At 40.1% G+C, this 18,717-nt stretch overlaps 1 protein-coding gene across 3 annotated transcripts; it reads right to left on the bottom strand.

The window, feature by feature from the left end:
- Positions 1 to 548: 548 nt before the first annotated feature.
- Positions 549 to 11,180, bottom strand: LOC137888810 (E3 ubiquitin-protein ligase Mdm2-like). 3 transcript variants are annotated; one of them, XM_068732308.1, is made up of 11 exons: positions 11,096 to 11,180; positions 9,455 to 9,572; positions 3,358 to 3,419; positions 3,181 to 3,255; positions 2,865 to 2,998; positions 2,625 to 2,746; positions 2,265 to 2,311; positions 1,871 to 1,964; positions 1,652 to 1,791; positions 1,424 to 1,555; positions 549 to 1,202 (listed from the first exon to the last, which is right to left on the bottom strand). In XM_068732308.1, exons 2-11 carry the CDS (start codon positions 9,465 to 9,467, stop codon positions 885 to 887), a joined length of 1,137 nt encoding a protein of 378 aa, XP_068588409.1. In that variant the 5' UTR covers positions 9,468 to 9,572; positions 11,096 to 11,180; the 3' UTR covers positions 549 to 884. The 3 variants fall into 3 exon arrangements, with proteins under 3 accessions (XP_068588409.1, XP_068588418.1, XP_068588427.1); XM_068732317.1 differs by having other exon boundaries at positions 549 to 1,199; XM_068732326.1 differs by having other exon boundaries at positions 2,697 to 2,746.
- Between the last annotated feature and the right edge of the window lie 7,537 nt (positions 11,181 to 18,717).

Below are 18,717 nucleotides of genomic sequence, written 5' to 3'. Positions count from 1 at the left end.
AATGAAATCATCATTTGAAAACTGCATTTTGTATTTACTCGGGTTATCTTTGTCTAATATTAAAACAATTTTGATGATCTGAAACATTTAAGTGTGACAAATATGCAAAAAAATAAGAAACCAGGAAGGGGGCATATACTTTTTCACAGCACTGTATATATCTATATAGATATATATAATATAGATAGATATAGCTATATAGATATATAGAATATAGATAGATATAGCTATATAGATATATAGAATATAGATAGATATGTATCTATACAGATATATATAGATATATAGAATATAGATAGATATATAGAATATAGATATATATCTATATATATATATATCTATATCACTTTATCTATATATAGATCTATATCTATATAAATATATATATATCTATATAGATATACATATATCTATATATAGATATATATCTATAGATATATAGATATAGATATATATATATATATAGATTTATATATAAATATAGATTTATACATAAATATAAATATATATATATATAAATAAAGTGATAAAGCAAAAGTCAGTCCAAGTTAACAGATGTTAAACTTTATTTAATTCACAGCAAATCTATAACAAGAACATATTACAGCTCTCATATATTCATCTTATTATTTAAAGAGCTCCTAGAAAAGTCTCTGCTTAAATATACATGAGCATCTTAAATAAACATGTAATAAATAACAGAGGATGTTGGTAGCCATACGAGCTTTTAGAAAAAGAGACTCAGAGAGACAGAAAGTGCAAACGTGTGCCTGAGGACAGAAACTCAACTTCCTTCTTAATTTGGTAAATATTCAATGTAATTCTGTGGTCACTGGGATGTGTAGGGAGGTGAGGGGGTCTCAGCTGAGGACAGACCGGGGGTCTCAGCTGAGGTAGGTGAGGATGACCGACTGGATGGGCAGCCTGCAGACGGGACACAGCTTGTTCCTCTTCTTCAGCTTGCGGGCGCAGACGTAGCAGGACATCAGGTGTCCCGTCCGGCCGTGGACGATGCAGCCGTTCTTCGGCCGGGACTGACAGATGAGACAGGGGTTCAGGCACGAGTCCGGCAGCCGCCACTCCGCCGCAACGCTGCGGTCCAGCTGGGGGACCACGGGGTGAGGAGTAGGGGGGGAGGGGGGGAGAAGCTCCTGGGAGTCCATGGAGGAGGAGGACTGGGAGTCGGGGGTCCAGAGTGTCTGCTGTGAGGAGAAGGAGTGTGTGTACCTGGTCATCTGCAGACAGAGGACGGTGTCTGTGTGTGTGTGTGTGTGTGTGTGTGTGTGTGTACCTGGTCATCTGCAGACAGAGGACGGTGTGTGTGTGTGTGTGTGTGTGTGTGTGTGTACCTGGTCGTCTGCAGACAGAGGACGGTGTGTGTGTGTGTGTGTGTGTGTGTGTGTGTGTGTGTGTGTGTGTGTACCTGGTCGTCTGCAGACAGAGAGGCGTCGTCTTCTCTGTAGTCGTCAGAGTCGATGGACTCCACCTCAAACTCCACGCTGAAGTTGTCGCTTTCTGAGTCCGAGGCCGCAACCGTGACTTCCGACCTCCCGGACTAAAACACACACACTGCGTTATAAACAAACACAACATCAGCTAAATAACAGTGTGTGTGTGTGTGTGTGTGTGTGTGTGTGTGTGTGATACTCACTGTGCTGTGAGAGTCTGACGATTGGCTGCTGTGTCTGTCCAGAACACTGTCGGACCACCGCCTCCTCTTCCTTCCTTCCCCTTCCTCTTCCTCCCCTGACTCCTCCTCCTCCTCCTCCTCCTCTAAACTGTCCGAGGGCCCTGAAGAGACGAAGCAGAGTTCAACATCACAGGTTCTGTGTTCATGAGCAATAACGAGGAGGCGGGAGGAGAAACTCACCTGGATCACTGCTCCTGCAGCTCCTCCAGCTCCTCCTCCTCCTCCTCCTTCCTCTCCTGTCTGGTGATGAAGAGCGACTTTCTGAAGCTGCCTCCTAAAAGCAAAAAAAACCAACACAAATTCAGTCTCACTTTTAGTGATCTTTTAAAATAACCCTGAAGAGAAGTGTGAATGTTGTCCATTTGAAAGCCTGTAGGACACTGTGTGCGACATGTTCTTAAAGTCTTATTGTCTTCTACTAAAGTCAGCATTAAAAGTACTTCATTAAGCTTTTCTTACCCAAAAGTGTAAGACGCTCAAAACAAACCAACACAATGATGTCTGAGAGGCTCTTTTGAATTTGGTGCAACACAACGTGGCTGCATTATTATGATATTATTATTATTAGTCTTACCTCTGTCCCTCTGTCTGTCTGAGGTTCACTCGAGCTCGGCGGCGACTCTGAGAAAGAAAGAGAGAAAATCTTCAGCATCAAAGAGTTGAAGTGGAAGAATAGAGCTGAATCCAAATGTCCACTCTTCAAACTTCATTCTCAGGAGCAGTGGGATGGTCATGGTTAAGTTTGGGGATGAATTAGCACACGCCTCACATATAAAGTTCATGATCCTGTTTAGAACTATTCATGTGAAACAATAAGGACATTCATGTGAGATTTGTGCAAAGTCTGTAGCTTGTTATTAGAGTATGAGGAGCAGAGGGGCAGACTTTCTTCAGGCCTCTCGTGGACGCGATGAGCGGCGGTTTGTAAACTCACTCGGCTCTAACTGAAGTCTGAAGACTGTGGAGACATGTTGGATCCGACCAGAGAGAAAAGAATCGGTCCTACCTTGGTTCTTCACGGCCACCAGGTTCTTGGTGATCATAGCAAACAGAGCTCTGGAGAACACAAACACACCAAATACATGTACATCATACTGTACTTTTATTACACGTATATGAATCCAAACAGACAGTTAATCATCTACTTCCTGTTCTGTGTGCGTCTATTTCTCACCGCGGCTCTTTAACAGAGAAGCTGTCGACTCCCAGCACCCGCCCCAGTGCATCCTGGGAGCAGTGGACGATGTGCTGCTGCTTCTGGTCGTACAGCTGCTTCTGGATGATGTACTGACCCAGGTAGAATATCACCTGCGAGACAGACCATCACAGATGCATCATGGGAGACGTGCAAAACACCCGACTGTGCAGAACACCAGCTCCCGATGTCCCCCATCACGCTCAACGAAGCGTTCAAAAGTGCAGGAAACTGGATTTAGACGAGTACTTTTTTAACTTTCCGTTCATAAATGCGGTCCTTTTTTTTTTTTTACCTCCTTCATGGTAAAAACTTCTTTTGTAGCTCCTGCATCTTGCAGCAAAGTCTGGAACTCTACCTTTGGTCTCACCTAAACACACACACACACACACACACACACAGGCTAAAGTTAATTCAAACCCTGAAACAACCAGTTAACCAGTAAAGAAGTGAGTTAACTAGTTTCTCTCACCAGTTGCTCAGCCGTGTCCGTGTTGAGCTCCTGATCAGCTGACATCGTGACGCTGATTGTTTCTGATCATAAAGACACAAACCGGTAGTTAGTACCTCTTAGAATACTATTTAATATCCGTATGAGCACGACAGTACGATGGAAAACACCAAATATAGAACCTAATGATGCGCTACAAAGTGTACGGATGACAAATTATGAATTGAAGTCTATTTAGGTTTCTGCTGTAAGCTACTGTAGCTAACACATATCATGTGAAAAACAGAGGAAAACATCTCTATACCTGTGGTGATAATTAAAACATATGTATGTTCCCTGCACTAGTTCAAGCCTGACAGAAGTGCTCACTTAAAGGTGTACTCCCTCTTGTGGCCAAATGGGTCAATAACGCTTGTCTTCAATATGTACTATTCCTGGGTGCAGAAAACTGGAGCAGTCACTATTTTGTAAACTACAACACCACATGAACAATACATATTTTGGAAAACAGTATACAGTTTAGGTCATGCTATGGAGCTTTAATGAGATGAAATAAAATGAAATCAAAAACCATATGTTGGGGTGGCTTCTTGCCATTAACTTTGAAGTCCTTGTCCGAACATACATTCATTTGTTTTATTTGTTTATTTATTTTGCAGGGACAATGCACACCAATCAACAGTAAAACTGTAAGTGAGCCAGAGTTAGCCAGAGAGGCTAGTTTCATCTGCTGTCCCCGGCCAGATATTTGAAGGCTGCCTAAAAATTACAAAATTTCAAATAAAAATAGAATTCAAATTCATAGATAGACAGTAACGTATAGACAAAACCAATACACATATAAGCAAAAGCAAAGTGTACAACACCATTCAAAACAAATTGCAAAAAGCTTAATATTATAAATAGTTTAAAAATTACAAATATTAAGTCATATCACCCTCTCCTGAAAGAGCTGAACATTTTGATATTTTAACGGTTTCTGTGGCTTAAAAATGTCAGCAGTAGTGATATTTGTATTAGTAGTAGTAGTAGAAGTTGTAGTTGAAGTAGAAGTATTATCATTAGTAGAAGTACTAGTAGCATTAGAATAAGTACTAGTAGTAGCAGTAGTGATATTTGTAGTAGTAGGAGTAGTAGAAGTTGTAGTAGAAGTATTATTAATAGTAGTATTAGTAATTAGAAGAAGTAGTAGAAGTAGTAGTATCAGTTGTCGTGGTAATAGCTGTAGTAGTGGTCGTAGTATTTAATATAACAGTAGTAGTAGTCGTAGTAGTAGTTGTAGTAGTACTATAGCAGTCGTACTAATAGCTGTAGTAGTATTAGTACTGGTAGTAGCATGAATAGCAGTAGTAGTAGTAGCAGTTGTAGTATAAGTAATTGTAGTGGTAGGAATAGCAGTAGTGGTAGTAATAATATTGATAGTAGCAGTAATAGTAGTAGTAGTAGTAGTAGCAACAGCAAAAGTTGTAGTTGAAGTAGTAGTAGTATTAGCAGTAGTAGTAGTAGTAATACTAGAAATATTAGCAGCAGCAGTAGTAGTAGTTGTCGCAATATTAGTAAGAGCATTAATTATTTCAACAAAAAAGCCTAATTTTGAACTTAATGTTTAAATACAGTTAATCCATGGGGCTTTTATTTTGAAAGAGTTGGGCTGGGTGGGGGAGAGAGGAGGAGAGGACACAGAATCAGAATGTATGAAACACACAAACAGAAGTTATTAAATAACAGGATTCGTTCACAGAAAGGGAGAGAGAGAGACAGGCAGACAGACAGACAGATGGACTGAGTGTGTAGAGAGAGACAGACAGACAGACAGACAGATGGACTGAGTGTGTAGACAGAGACAGGCAGACAGACAGACAGACTGAGTGTGTAGAGAGAGACAGACAGGCAGACAGACAGACGGACTGAGTGTGTAGAGAGAGACAAGCAGACAGACAGACAGACAGATGGACTGAGTGTGTAGAGAGAGAGACAGACAGACAGACAGATGGACTGAGTGTGTAGAGAGAGACAGGCAGACAGACAGTCAGATGGACTGAGTGTGTAGAGAGAGACAGACAGACAGACAGACAGACAGACAGACAGAGAGAGAGAGAGAGAGAGAGAGAGAGAGAGTGTGTGTGTGTGTGTGTGTGTGTGTGTTACTGGTTCCCATGGTGACGACGCAGCGGTTGGAGAGTCTATGAGTCTGTGTGTTTATAAACATCAGTAATTAGTTCAAGCACGAACACCTGTCAGCCTGGCAGCCTTTTCATGAGAAAAAGACTGGAAAACACCTGTCAAACAAAACCACAAACCCCCATAACCATAGCCCCTATTCTTCCAATATTAATAGTGGAGCGCAAGGATGACTTGAAGAACAGATCATGCGAAAATTGGATCTGTAGTGTAAAAAAAAGTGGCTTCAATGGCGATTTAGAAATGGGGTACGGTTGTCTGTGCAAGACTTTTTTGAAGTACGTTTTAACATTGGGGTCTATGGAGGAGAAAGTTGGTTTTCCTCTCAATTAAAGGCAATTAAAGGCTTTTGTTCCAAATGTGTTCCACAGTCATTTGTCTACGACAAGGACAAGATTAGCTACGTTTCCATCCAAAAATTATGCATGAAGAGTGAAAATTGAGGAGTCAGTCGCAAAAGACAAAAAAAATTTTCACAGGAATCTCAAGGTCCTCTTCACTCTAGCGGTGACATCACGCACTCTAAGCTGCGCAATACACAGCCATTATAAAAGCAGAAAAGGACTGAAAAACACATAAAAGCTAAATTGCTACAGTTCAAAAAGTGTAAAAGATATCAAAATGATTATAACATACAATCATTGATCAGGGTTTTCTCAACATTCAAAAGTTTAAATGGTGTCTGTAGCTGAAAGTATGAGGAAGTAGAAGGATTTGAAAGTTGAACAAGTTAATAATTCAAAAAGTTGAAAGATTGGAAATATGAAGAGACATAGCACACATGAGCTGAAAGAGTTGAACATTTACATAGTTGAACGGTTTCTGTAGCTTACAAACTGAAGAAGAAGAGTTTCAAGCGCGACGGAAGAAATAGTGGAATAAAGATTCAAAGAACAATACTTGGAATGCTGAATCAACAGTCCAACAATAAAGATTCAAAGAACAATACTTGGAATGCTGAATCAGCATGGCTGTCATAGACTGCATCATATATGATGAAGAGGCCCAGATGGTGTATATGTGGCACAACAAGTCATATGTCGTTCAGAAAGTACAATAATTGTTTGGGTGTAATGTAAGTTAAGAGAGTTTACTATGTTTCCTATGTGTTTATGAGGAGGAAGTGTTAATTGTAGTTAAAATTGAGGGTACAGCGTTATTTATCATCAGCTACATGTTAGGCAGTAGATCCAGTGGATCGCCAGTAGGTGTCAGTGTTGCGACATAAGCAGTGTCTGTGACGGAGAGCCACACTGAAGTCTCGCGAGGATGAGAATCTCTGTACAGGATAGAAGTAGAACGCGCTGTGGAGCGACTGTACACCTAAATGTATATTTTTGTATGTTACAGAGCACTTTCATTGAATGTGTAGCACCAGATTGAGCCTGTGTGACGTCATTCTGTGCACGCTACACATAGTGCTGGGTCACGTGGTGCAATTCTCCTGAAACTTGGTGTGCGTGTTAGTATGAAGCCAGAGCAGGTGTGTGTCAAGTTTGGTGGCTTTAGCTTGTTCCTATGGCATGGCTGTCATGTGGGCATGAATGATTTGATAGCAAGGGTGTGTTCTGGAGGCTAAGCAAAAACCCTACAGATGGCCATACTGAGCAATTTACTGAGGAGCATGGGGGAATGAATGCCTTCAAGGCTGGAGCGACTGCCCCCCGATTCCTCTACTTCAGGGCGGGGCGGTTCCACGCCATTTCAGCAGGTAGCAGCAGCAGATAACAGGCAAACAGTTTGCCTCTCCCCGAATTGCATGATGAAATACCGTATCTAAATGGCTCTTTTTCCTTCCTTTTCTTTTTTCTAGATATGACTCGCACAAAGATGGTTCACGCTTGCCCTCTCTGTCAGAAAGTATGTGCGGCCATGCCCCACCATCTGAAAAATGAAAGGCCACCTCGAGCTGGACCGTGGTGCTCGGGAGCTACAACAAAAGGCAGCCAAATATCAGGTGACGGTGATGCATCTGGCGCAGTTGAGAGCCTCGAACCCTGCCGTCCCCATGCACACGGAGATGGACTTGAGTCCAGAACATGAGCACGATGAGGAGGCAGTGGAGGAACCCCGTGATAGCGGGATTTTGGAGGCCAGCAGGCTAATGGAGCAGTCTAACATCTTCTGAAGTAAAAACACAGTGACATCTGATGAAACTATTACAAATACATAAAATATAGGGATTGAGGTGGAGACGAGGAGTTACCTGATAAACTATTAAAAGTACAAAGAATATACAGATTGAGATGCATACAAGTAAACATTTTAAATGTACGTCCTAATCACTCTTGACAAGTTCAACAGTAGACGGGGGATATGTGGCTACAAATGGGAGGTCAGAGGTCCCTGCTGTAGCTTGAGTTTGCTCAAAGGGCCTGTGACATTTTCTAAGAGAGGTCCTAGAGTGCCCTCTGCTGGCCAGAGCTAGGAACAGCAGAATCAAACTGCTGTCTGTCAAAAGTCCTACTGCGTGCTTCGCGTGGAAGCTTGTCTTATAGAGCAGAGCGAGGGTGTCTGCCCCGTAAAGAACCCTTCTACGTCCAGCGTGTCACTTTCAGGGAACCTGTCACCCGTAAAAGCGGTGGTGCCCAGGAAGTCACAACAGAGGTGAAATTGCTGGTCGATTTCACTCTTGATTGAGTCACTGTGATTGTTCAGAGTGACTAGAAATGTGCATTCTAAACATTTAGAATGTCTAGATAGCCCATGTCTAGTTAACGAATGTACGATTGATCCTCAATAAACGTTTCAGAGAGCAGGTATGAATTTGTCACACACTTGCCCATGGCAGCATAGTCACGTGCCTTACGGGTTTGGTGAGCGTAACTCTAGGCTCTAGGCTATCAAGAAAAGAAAGAGGACAGGAGTGGGGTTGTATTGAAGACCAACTCTGACTGGATGATCTGTGAAACCTGACACTCTGAGTTGAAGAGACCACCACCTGACCTGGGAGTGTCTAAGAGTGTCGGAGAAAGTACAAAAAAATGAAATGCAAAGATTTTTTTTCCGGTTTCATACTACAATATCAACAAGGCCATCTTTCCATCTACATGGACTGGAGAGGGAACGATGAAAATGTGAAAAGGAGTGTGCAGGATGGCGAGAGAGGAAAAGTATGATGGCATGGAAGAGAGGGGAAGGATAAAGGTATGAAGAGACATGAAATAACGTCAGAACGAAAACAATCTATCACATCTGTCTTTTCTCTGATAATGATCAACAAGTATGCCCAACAAATGGAAATGCTTGAGAAAAATGGTTGCTAATCTATTTCTGGTCAAAACAACTCAAGTCAAAACCTCTAGCATCCCTAAAACATGGGGGGAAATAATGAAAGTGATAAGAATATTAACATTTACGTTATCTCATCATTGTTTGTTCTTTAAATTTCCATGATGACAGCGGGCTCACTTTGGGGGTCACGTTGCCCCCCTGAGCTGCTCAGCCAATCAGAGTATGGGGTTTGGTAAAGCTTCTCAGAACGGCCCACCTCTGGCCTGTCGACACTCATCTTCAGACACGGTAAAAGCAGGTCCCTCTCTCTCTGTGTTTACCTCCGTTACTTTTAATGGAAATTGAATGAAAAAAAGTGTGACACCTCTCTGCAATTAGCGTAATCATTTGTTGTTGTTGGTGTTAGAGGAGGTTGCTGATTCATGAAGCATATCGGGTCAGAGTTAGGTAAGGGTGTGATAACCACCATGACTGAATCGGTTTTCTATCACAGACAATCTTTCTGCTTTGACCGTGTTTCTCCAAACTTTATTCTTTCCAGATTGCTCAAGTGAAGAGAAGACAATGGCAGAAGAAACTAAGAAGTAAGATTTGGTTGTGTCGTTAATGTTCCCTTCAGTGGATTTCTCTGCATTTTGAGTTGAAGAATTCCTTATTTCAATGTTAATGAAATGTTCATTTCAATAATAATTCAATGTCCAACCTTTTGTCATCATCTTGAAGGTCCCCACAGGTGGAACATCTGGGTCATCACCAACACCAGAGGATGGACTTTCAGGGGATAATATCTCTGTGTTGCTCTCAAAGTCCAGGCTTGTTTCCTATAAGGGAAAAACAAAACAATATAAAGCACTGGCAGTAGTTACTGTTATACATTGAAGAAGGATATGAAACCCTTGTAGTTTTAAGTAAAGGTACATGATAACAACACAGCGGTGAATGTATGGTTGGGACCATGTTTGCCATTTTTTCCCATGTGATGAAAATATGACAACCTAACTCATTCTGATACAAACTGTACATTATAAAAAAGTGAATGGGCTGCAAACAAGCAGATATCAAGAGTAGATACATGCTGCAAGTTCCAAATGCAGTAGATTTTCCCATTAGTAACAATGGCAAAGTAAAATGTGAGGCGCTGCCCAGGTGTAGACATTGTAGCCAAATGTTAGGTTTGGTGAATGCATATAGCTTGCACACAACCACTAATGAATTATTTTGTCTCAAAACACCCACAACTCAAATATAGTGCAATCTCATTGTAGCTGCACATATAGCTGGGGCTCTACCCAATGTCATTTTTTGACATTTGTTTGAGGTTTACGGATGAAGCTCAGAATGTCTGTCATCTGCTTATGTCGTCATCACCCAAAAAATGTATTTCTCAAACAAAATTGTCATTGAATGAAGTGATTCATCAAATGAAATGAGGTAGTCCTTTTTATTAAATGAACTTCCTTGAATGAAAATAACTTTTGTTCACAAAATGACATAACAATAGGTGCAGAGTGCCGTGGTGCTTGCTGTCAATGAGAGAGAGAGTGACAGAGAGAGGGGAAGGGAAGGTAAAAGGTGGACTATTGCATGCAATGTTCCTTTAACTTTCTTTTGCTATACTGAATAGTTTGAAGCTTTTAAGCATCATTCATAACGTTGACACTCAAGTTACTAATATTAATAACTTACAGAAACATTGAATGCAATAGTACACCTTTCACCTTCTTTCTCACTCACACACACACAGCGAGTGACGCAGTCCTCATCTCTGTAATTGTCCAGTCCAAAACTCAAAATTGATTGAAAAAAGAACATGTTTTATTGAACAAACTATTGTGCATCAATCCATATTTTTTGGAGTTAAGGCTTTCGCTTTCGATTATACGCAAATCTTTTATTTGCGTATAATAGTTGTGTAGAATGGAGTTTGTAGTTTGTAAAAATGTGTTAGATTGTACGTTTTACCCAGATCTTTTATTTTTTGGGGGGATATTCATATTCATATTCATAAATTGTACACATGCATAAATGGACTTTTTTCGACGGTAAATGCTACAGCGGACCCGAATTCGGGTCCGTCGGGCTTTAACACAATGAATGAATAGACATGCAAAAAAAAAAAAAGCAGTGGAGAATTCAAATGTTGATTTAGAATTTGCCTATCATCTTTTATGATTGAAGATTTGAAGCTTCCAACTCTACAGTACAGCCAGCAAGTAATCATTTCTGATTACCTGGGTGGATACTTGCATTGTAACTGGCAAATAACAATAACAGGGTGAAGTAAACTATTAGGAGGCCTGTCATTAGGGACAGGACCAGTTCAAAGGGTTTGTTTGACACTTACCAAGCTCGTGGAAGCTGCAAGTGGCTCAGATGAAAGTTCTGATAGTGATGAGATCTCCCCATCTTTGTTTGGACTTCCTGAGGGCTAAAACAGCAGGGAGAGAGGCAGATACAGAGGACACATGTATTAGCATTTCTCAAGAAAATGAGTTTCAGAAAGAGAAAAATAGAAAAAGTGTTTAGTGTGTCAACATTAAAAATTGCAGTTCTCTGTCTCTCCCTTCGCCCTTTCTAATTGTTTCACTGCTATGAACTGGTCTGCTTGCATCAAGGAGAGAAAGAGAAAAAGAAAGAGACACACCGAGAGATAGAGATAGTTTGTGTGTGTGTGTGAGAGAGAAGAGGAGAGTGTGCATGATAGAGCTAGTTGTCATGGAGAGCTAATTAAACCTTTAAATGTGTTTGTTAAAGAATGGGGTTTGATGTTTAATTTCCAATTCAATTTGTTTCTTATATAAATGTATTATTTGTTCAAGTATTTGTTTCATTACACTTCTGTTGAGCTGTATTAACACATAGTTTAGTCATGGTGTGGTGACTGTGGCTAAGTGGAGAGCAGGGCCGTCCTTCAATCAGAGGATCGGCAGTTTGAACCCCGGCTCCTGCTCCACCAGTCGCATGTCGATGTGTCCTTGAGCAAGACACTTCACCCTGAAATGTCTCCCGTAGCTGTGCCTACGGTGTGATAGAATCTGAATTGGAAGTCGCTTTGGATAAAAGCGTCTGCTAAATCACTGTCATGTAATGTGTGAGTTTTTCAGGTCAAAGAGGCAAAGTATATAGAATTTGGGGGAAGATATGCATTTCCATCTATATATAACATACCAGCCATGAAGGCCAGGTTAAAGTAACCTATCAGGAGGCTGTCATATGGGACAAACTAAAAGCACTACTTGTTTGACACTTACCAAACACTTGGAAGACTCCAGTAGCTCAGATGGAAGGCTTGGTGCTGATGAGGTCTCCCTCTCTGGGTTTGGACTTCCTGAGGACTAAACACCAGAGACAAACACATATTACCATTTCTCCAGAACAAGACGTTCACAAAGAGCTGAAGAGCCAGATCTCTACACTCATACACACATTTTCTTTATTACTAAAACTAAAACATAATGTGCAGGAGGCCCCATTGAAAAGTCTTTGTAATTTAAGATCAGATGTTCAAGTCTTGGTTCTATGAATACTGTATCACTTTTTAAAGAGCCCCACCATCATTACCTGCATTTGGTGTTTTTCATATTCCATGTGCCTGAATAAGCATTGATTGTGATGCTTCCTCAGGCGATCTAAGCGTGCGCTCAGCCTGGTGGATGGTGCACTCTGTCTGCAGGAGGTTAAACACAGAACAGTTGATGTGACGTCTATTTACCTAGAGATCCATCACTTTTAACTTCTAATAGAAATATCTGTCATTTGAGGTGTGACCAGCTCTACAGTTAACCTGGCTATATTTAAGTCAAGAAAACTTCATGTTTACAGCTTGTGGAGATAAAGTTAATCAAGTCCATGCTTGAACCTATTCAAAGTAATAATCTTCCATACTTAAACACTTGTTATAGAGATAATAAACTGGCTTGAGTGAAGTTCAAGAAGCTCTAGTCAGTGTGTTAACCTGCACTTAATTCATCAGCTTACAGTGGCTTTCTCCAGTCAGCTGGCTTCTTAACTGGCATGACTGTCAACAAGAAGTATGGTTTCTGGGGACAGGGTAGTGGATTTCAGAGACCAGTGCAGGTAACGCTAAACGGGTTTCTAGCCTGCTTCTTACATGAGTGAGCACTTGCAGAACAGATGGAGCGGATGAAAGCAAAGATCTTTAATCGAAACGATGCGTCCTCGTATTTAAAATAGCTGCAACCAAAGTCCGACTGAAACTTAAACTAACAAAGCAGACTAAGTCCGTTTCCACTAGTGCCCAACTGACTGTTTCTACATTTAGACCCGTTCATCGTTGAGAGGCTCTCTGTCTAACTCACTGCGCAGTTCGGCTCCGACACGACCCCCCCCACACACACACACACGCCGCCAGCAGCGTCAATCAGTAATAATTTGATAAGTAATTATAAAAAATATTCGAAATTCAAGTCTGTTACTGATCTGCAGAACTATGTAATAACCTGGTTACCTGGTGCATGCAAACACATTGGGAAGAGTAATTGAACAAAATAAGTTATGGTAACTTGAGATACTCAATATAAAAAGCTAATGATAGCTACTGGTGGCTGTAAAGTAGCAGGTGAAAAAGCTTTTATTTAAATATTTTATTAGCAGTCCATAATCTGGAAAATGCTGACAACATAGTCCAATGCTGGCGGGAAGCTATGTCACGTTAGCATAACCATCCCATGCTAATATACAATTGAGTGAGATTTTGGCCGCAAACATGTGCTTAGCCGAACAAATATCAACTAAAACGGTTAACGGTTTAGTTTTATGTAATGTTACTTACTTTGTTGTCATTTGTTTACCCTTCTTGGGCATCAGTTGCGTTTCTGTCCTGTGCGGCCTGCTGCTGATGCGTCGTGATCCTTCTGATTGTCATCAGGAAGGAGAAACTTATAGACTGCGGCGAGTGGGGGGTGGGGACAGGTGAACCGGGGAGCGCAAATGTCAGGAAAAGTGTGTTCCTCCCTCACTTCTTTGAGTCAGTGCAGAAATAGTACCATTGCATTGCTTAATTCGTGTTTCTTTAAAATATCAGTGCTTCGAAATAAAAAATATTTAAGCACATTTTGAATATCCTTATTTCTAAATTAATATTACAAAGTTGTGCTGATGTTGCAAACTATGTAAAAAAAACATAGCAAGTTGACGATCATAGTGTGCTGTATTAATAGTTTGGTATTGAATGCTTGTGTCTATAAATAATATTAATAAACATTATATAACGCATGATCCTAATGTATATATATATATATATATATATATATGTTTATATTGCAGGTCATTTGGAGTAAGCAGAGTGGAGTTATGAATTTTTCACACACTTACCCATGCCAGCATAGTCACGTAACAGGGGTTTCGTGACCGTTAACTGACCCTTAAATAATTAATAGCGTTTGAGGAGTTAGTGCTAGACTTACGAAATTTTGTGTGTGTGTTTGTCTTATGCCAGTGCTAATGTTATCCGATTGTGGTGTTTCTAGCTCTTTCCTTTGGTATAGCTGCCATTGGCTCCCATTCAATAAGAGGATTTTTTTCGCATTTTCGGGGGCGGGTTCACACACGCTGTGAGCATTTGTGTCAGCGGCAAGAAGGATGGACATGGATGATGAGCTCTATGATGTGGGCACCGAAAACACAACCAATCTCCTGGATAAATTTGAAATGTATGAACAACTGACGGATTTCATGCATGCGGATGTGCACGTGCCCGTGCACTGCACTACGGTGTCGCATCCGCATCATTTTCTCAGATATATGTTTGATATTGATGAGGTGGTAGTCGGGTTCAAGAAACTTCAAGGCTTGCATCGTGGCCTTCACTATCTCCTACTACCACGCCTCTTCCCGAACACACTCAAGGACCATTACCATTTTCTGAAGAAACATATGGATATGGGCACTTACAGCCAAGATGGCAAAAGGGCACTGCGGAATGTAGTTGGACACACTCTGGGATACTCACTTAGCCACACACACACACACACACACACACACACACACACACACACACACACAGGTTCAAGTTTCAGTTGGGGCAAAGCCACTCATCCTTGATAAAGAGCTATTAAGAAATGTGTATCCACCTTTGCTGTTTACTGATTATCACTAGATTGTAGTGGCAGACAGATTATGTCAAGTACTTGACTTAATTATGGCAGACACTTGTGTATATTGTAAATAGTTTGAACTTTTGTGCACACACTTATGTATATTGTAAATAGTTTGAACCTTCATCCACACACTTGTGTCTTCATGCACACACTTGTGTATATTGTAAATAGTTTGAACCTTCTTAACACACTTGTGTATATTGTAAATAGTTTGAACCATCTTAACACACTTGTGTATATTGTAAATAGTTTGAACCTTCGTGCACACACTTGTGTATCTTGTGTATATTGTAAATTGTTTGAACCTTCATGCATACACTTGTGTATATTGTAAATAGTTTAAACCTTCATGCACAGACTTGTGTATATTGTAATTAGTTTGAACCTTCATGCATTGACTTGTATGTATTGTAAATAGTTTGAACCTTCATGCACACACTTGTGTCTTCATGCACACACTTGTGTATATTGTAAATAGTTTGAACCTTTGTGCACACACTTGTTTATATTGTAAATAGTTTGAACCTTCTTAACACACTTGTGTATATTGTAAATAGTTTGAACCTTTATGCACAGACTTGTGTATATTGTAAATAGTTTGAACCTTTATGCACACACTTGTGTCTTCATGCACAGACTTGTGTATCTTGTAAATAGTTTGAACCTTCACGCACAGACTTGTGTATATTGTAAATAATTTGAACCTTCACGCACAGACTTGTGTATATTGTAAATATTTTGAACCTTCATGCATACACTTGTGTAAATTGTAAATAGTTTGAACCTTTGTGCACACACTTGTTTATATTGTAAATAGTTTGAACCTTCTTAACACACTTGTGTATATCGTAAATAGTTTGAACCTTCATGCACACACTTGTGTATATTGTATATAGTTTGAAACTTCATGCACAGACTTGCGTATATTGTAAATAGTTTGAACCTTTATGCACAGACTTGTGTATCTTGTAAATAGTTTGAACCTTTATGCACAGACTTGTGTATATTGTAAATAGTTTGAACCTTCATGCACTCTTGTGTATATTGTAAATTGTTTGAACCTTCATGCATACACTTGTGTATATTGTAAATAGTTTAAACCTTCATGCACAGACTTGTGTATCTTGTAAATAGTTTGAACCTTCATGCACAGACTTGTGTATATTGTAATTAGTTTGAACCTTCATGCATTGACTTGTGTATATTGTAAATAGTTTGAACCTTCATGCACACACTTGTGTCTTCATGCACACACTTGTGTATATTGTAAATAGTTTGAACCTTTGTGCACACACTTGTTTATATTGTAAATAGTTTGAACCTTCTTAACACACTTGTGTATATTGTAAATAGTTTGAACCTTCATGCACAGACTTGTGTATATTGTAAATAGTTTGAACCTTTATGCACACACTTGTGTCTTCATGCACAGACTTGTGTATCTTGTAAATAGTTTGAACCTTCATGCACAGACTTGTGTATATTGTAAATAGTTTGAACCTTCACGCACAGACTTGTGTATATTGTAAATAATTTGAACCTTCACGCACAGACTTGTGTATATTGTAAATATTTTGAACCTTCATGCATACACTTGTGTAAATTGTAAATAGTTTGAACCTTTGTGCACACACTTGTTTATATTGTAAATAGTTTGAACCTTCTTAACACACTTGTGTATATCGTAAATAGTTTGAACCTTCATGCACACACTTGTGTATATTGTATATAGTTTGAAACTTCATGCACAGACTTGCGTATATTGTAAATAGTTTGAACCTTTATGCACAGACTTGTGTATATTGTAAATAGTTTGAACCTTTATGCACACACTTGTGTCTTCATGCACAGACTTGTGTATCTTGTAAATAGTTTGAACCTTCATGCACAGACTTGTGTATATTGTAAATAGTTTGAACCTTCATTCATTGACTTGTGTATATTGTAAATAATTTCAACCTTCACGCACAGACTTGTGTATATTGTAAATAGTTTGAACCTTCATGCATTGACTTGTGTATATTGTAAATAATTTGAACCTTCACGCACAGACTTGTGTATATTGTAAATAGTTTGAACCGTCATGCATACACTTGTGTATATTGTAACTAGTTTGAACCTTGTAATGGAGTGAGACCTCTGCTCGCAGGAGGCCGCGGACCTCTCGCTCTTTTGTTGTTGTTTGAGCAACGAAGTCACGCTAAGAAAAATCAGCTGGATCCGGCTTACAATGAAAAAGTATTTATAATTCACAAATGCTAAAAAGACAATTACAAACTGAATTACACTGTCGACAGAAAGGAATCGCGAAACCGAGTTCAAACACTCTCCCCCCCTAACCGGCCAACAAACGCCAGTTTACAGTAAAGAAGATCGCCAAGAACTGAATAGCGTCTCTCCGAACAATGTTTTTATACCCAAAAGTCAACGGTTTACATTCAAAATCTAGTAACAACTTCAGTGGCTGGCTAAAATTCAATTGTCTCCTCCTGGCCTCAGACAATGCTCTCCATTGGTCCATATGATGATCCTTGTAATGTCCGTTGGTCCACCTCCTCGTAAAAGCTTCGTCCATCCGACCCCCGCTTGACCACCGTCCTGTCTCCCGCGGTGCCGATTCACCTCCGACCCATCACATCTCCATATATGGTCATGAAAAACTCTGAAACTCTCACCCTTCCTCTCCTTGCCCTCTCTCTACTCCAAACAGTCAACTACTATACTTCTAGTCTAAAACATTCAATTGATTAAGATTGTGTGGTTTATCACTTTTGTAAGTAATATATGTTGCACTTATACTATCCTTTACAAGTGAATATACTGTAAACCTATTATACATTTCATAAGTGAATATTTTGTGAACATATGATATTTTATACTTTCTTTAGGTGTGCTTTAAATCAAACTATTGTACTTCTAAACTTAAATTCCTCACAAATTCCCCCCTAACTCACTGTTCACAGTGAGTTATCAAATCCCTGATATAACTGTCCCTGTTCAGACAGTATTCAACAACAGTTCTAGTTCTTCCCCATCATCTACACGTATCTGATTGCCCTGCATATGTGTTTCCCTAAGCGCAGTATCAATTAATCGTTGCAGGAGTCCTCGGATGCAAGGGATGCAGCAGCATCCACAAAGGATAAGAGCTGTGGCGACAACACAAAGAGAGATTAAGATTGACAAGAATGCATTTTTGTATTTACCAAACATACCATCCAACCAGTCGGTGAACGGATCATCAACACCAGAATTCTCTGCTAGCTCTTGGCTGAGAGCTGTCAATCCAGCCAGCGCCTTGGTCACCGATCCATCAGGAGCTGTGTTGTTCGGAATGAAAGTACAACAGGCAGATCCAAACATCTTGCAAACGCCGCCTCTCTCTGCTAAAATCATATCTAATGTCATTCTGTTCTGCCAGGCCATTAAACTAGTTTTATCTAACTGCTCATGAAGCCCTGCTATGGCATCACGGGTGAAGTTTACAAAACGCTGCTGATTGTAATATATATAATTAATCCAATCGACATTTTTATTAATTGTCACCCACCAGAAAAAGGCAGATTCTAAACCTGCTGCAATTTGATTTCTGGCTTTAAATTTGTCAGGCACCCCCCTGGGCACCCCAATAGTATCTATATATACTTGATTGTCAAATGAGCCTCCCGGGCTATCAGCACCTCTTTTGGATCGTCTGTTTATCCGTGTGCGCGGGGAGATAAGATCTTGATAAGTTTCGTCATTGACAGGCAAAATATAAAATGGCAGGATAAGTTGTACTAGCGCGCATGTGCCTGTCCAATTACCAGGTAAAATGGGGTATATGATTCTACTACCACACCACCAC

This window comes from Cebidichthys violaceus, unplaced genomic scaffold (assembly GCF_023349555.1).
Source record: "Cebidichthys violaceus isolate CVI_PGR_0920_01 unplaced genomic scaffold, fCebVio1.0.p SCAF_107, whole genome shotgun sequence".
Classification (NCBI taxonomy): Eukaryota; Metazoa; Chordata; class Actinopteri; order Perciformes; family Stichaeidae; genus Cebidichthys; species Cebidichthys violaceus.
The sequence above is the reverse complement of the archived record's forward strand: the minus strand, read 5'-3'. Positions and strand labels throughout refer to the sequence as shown.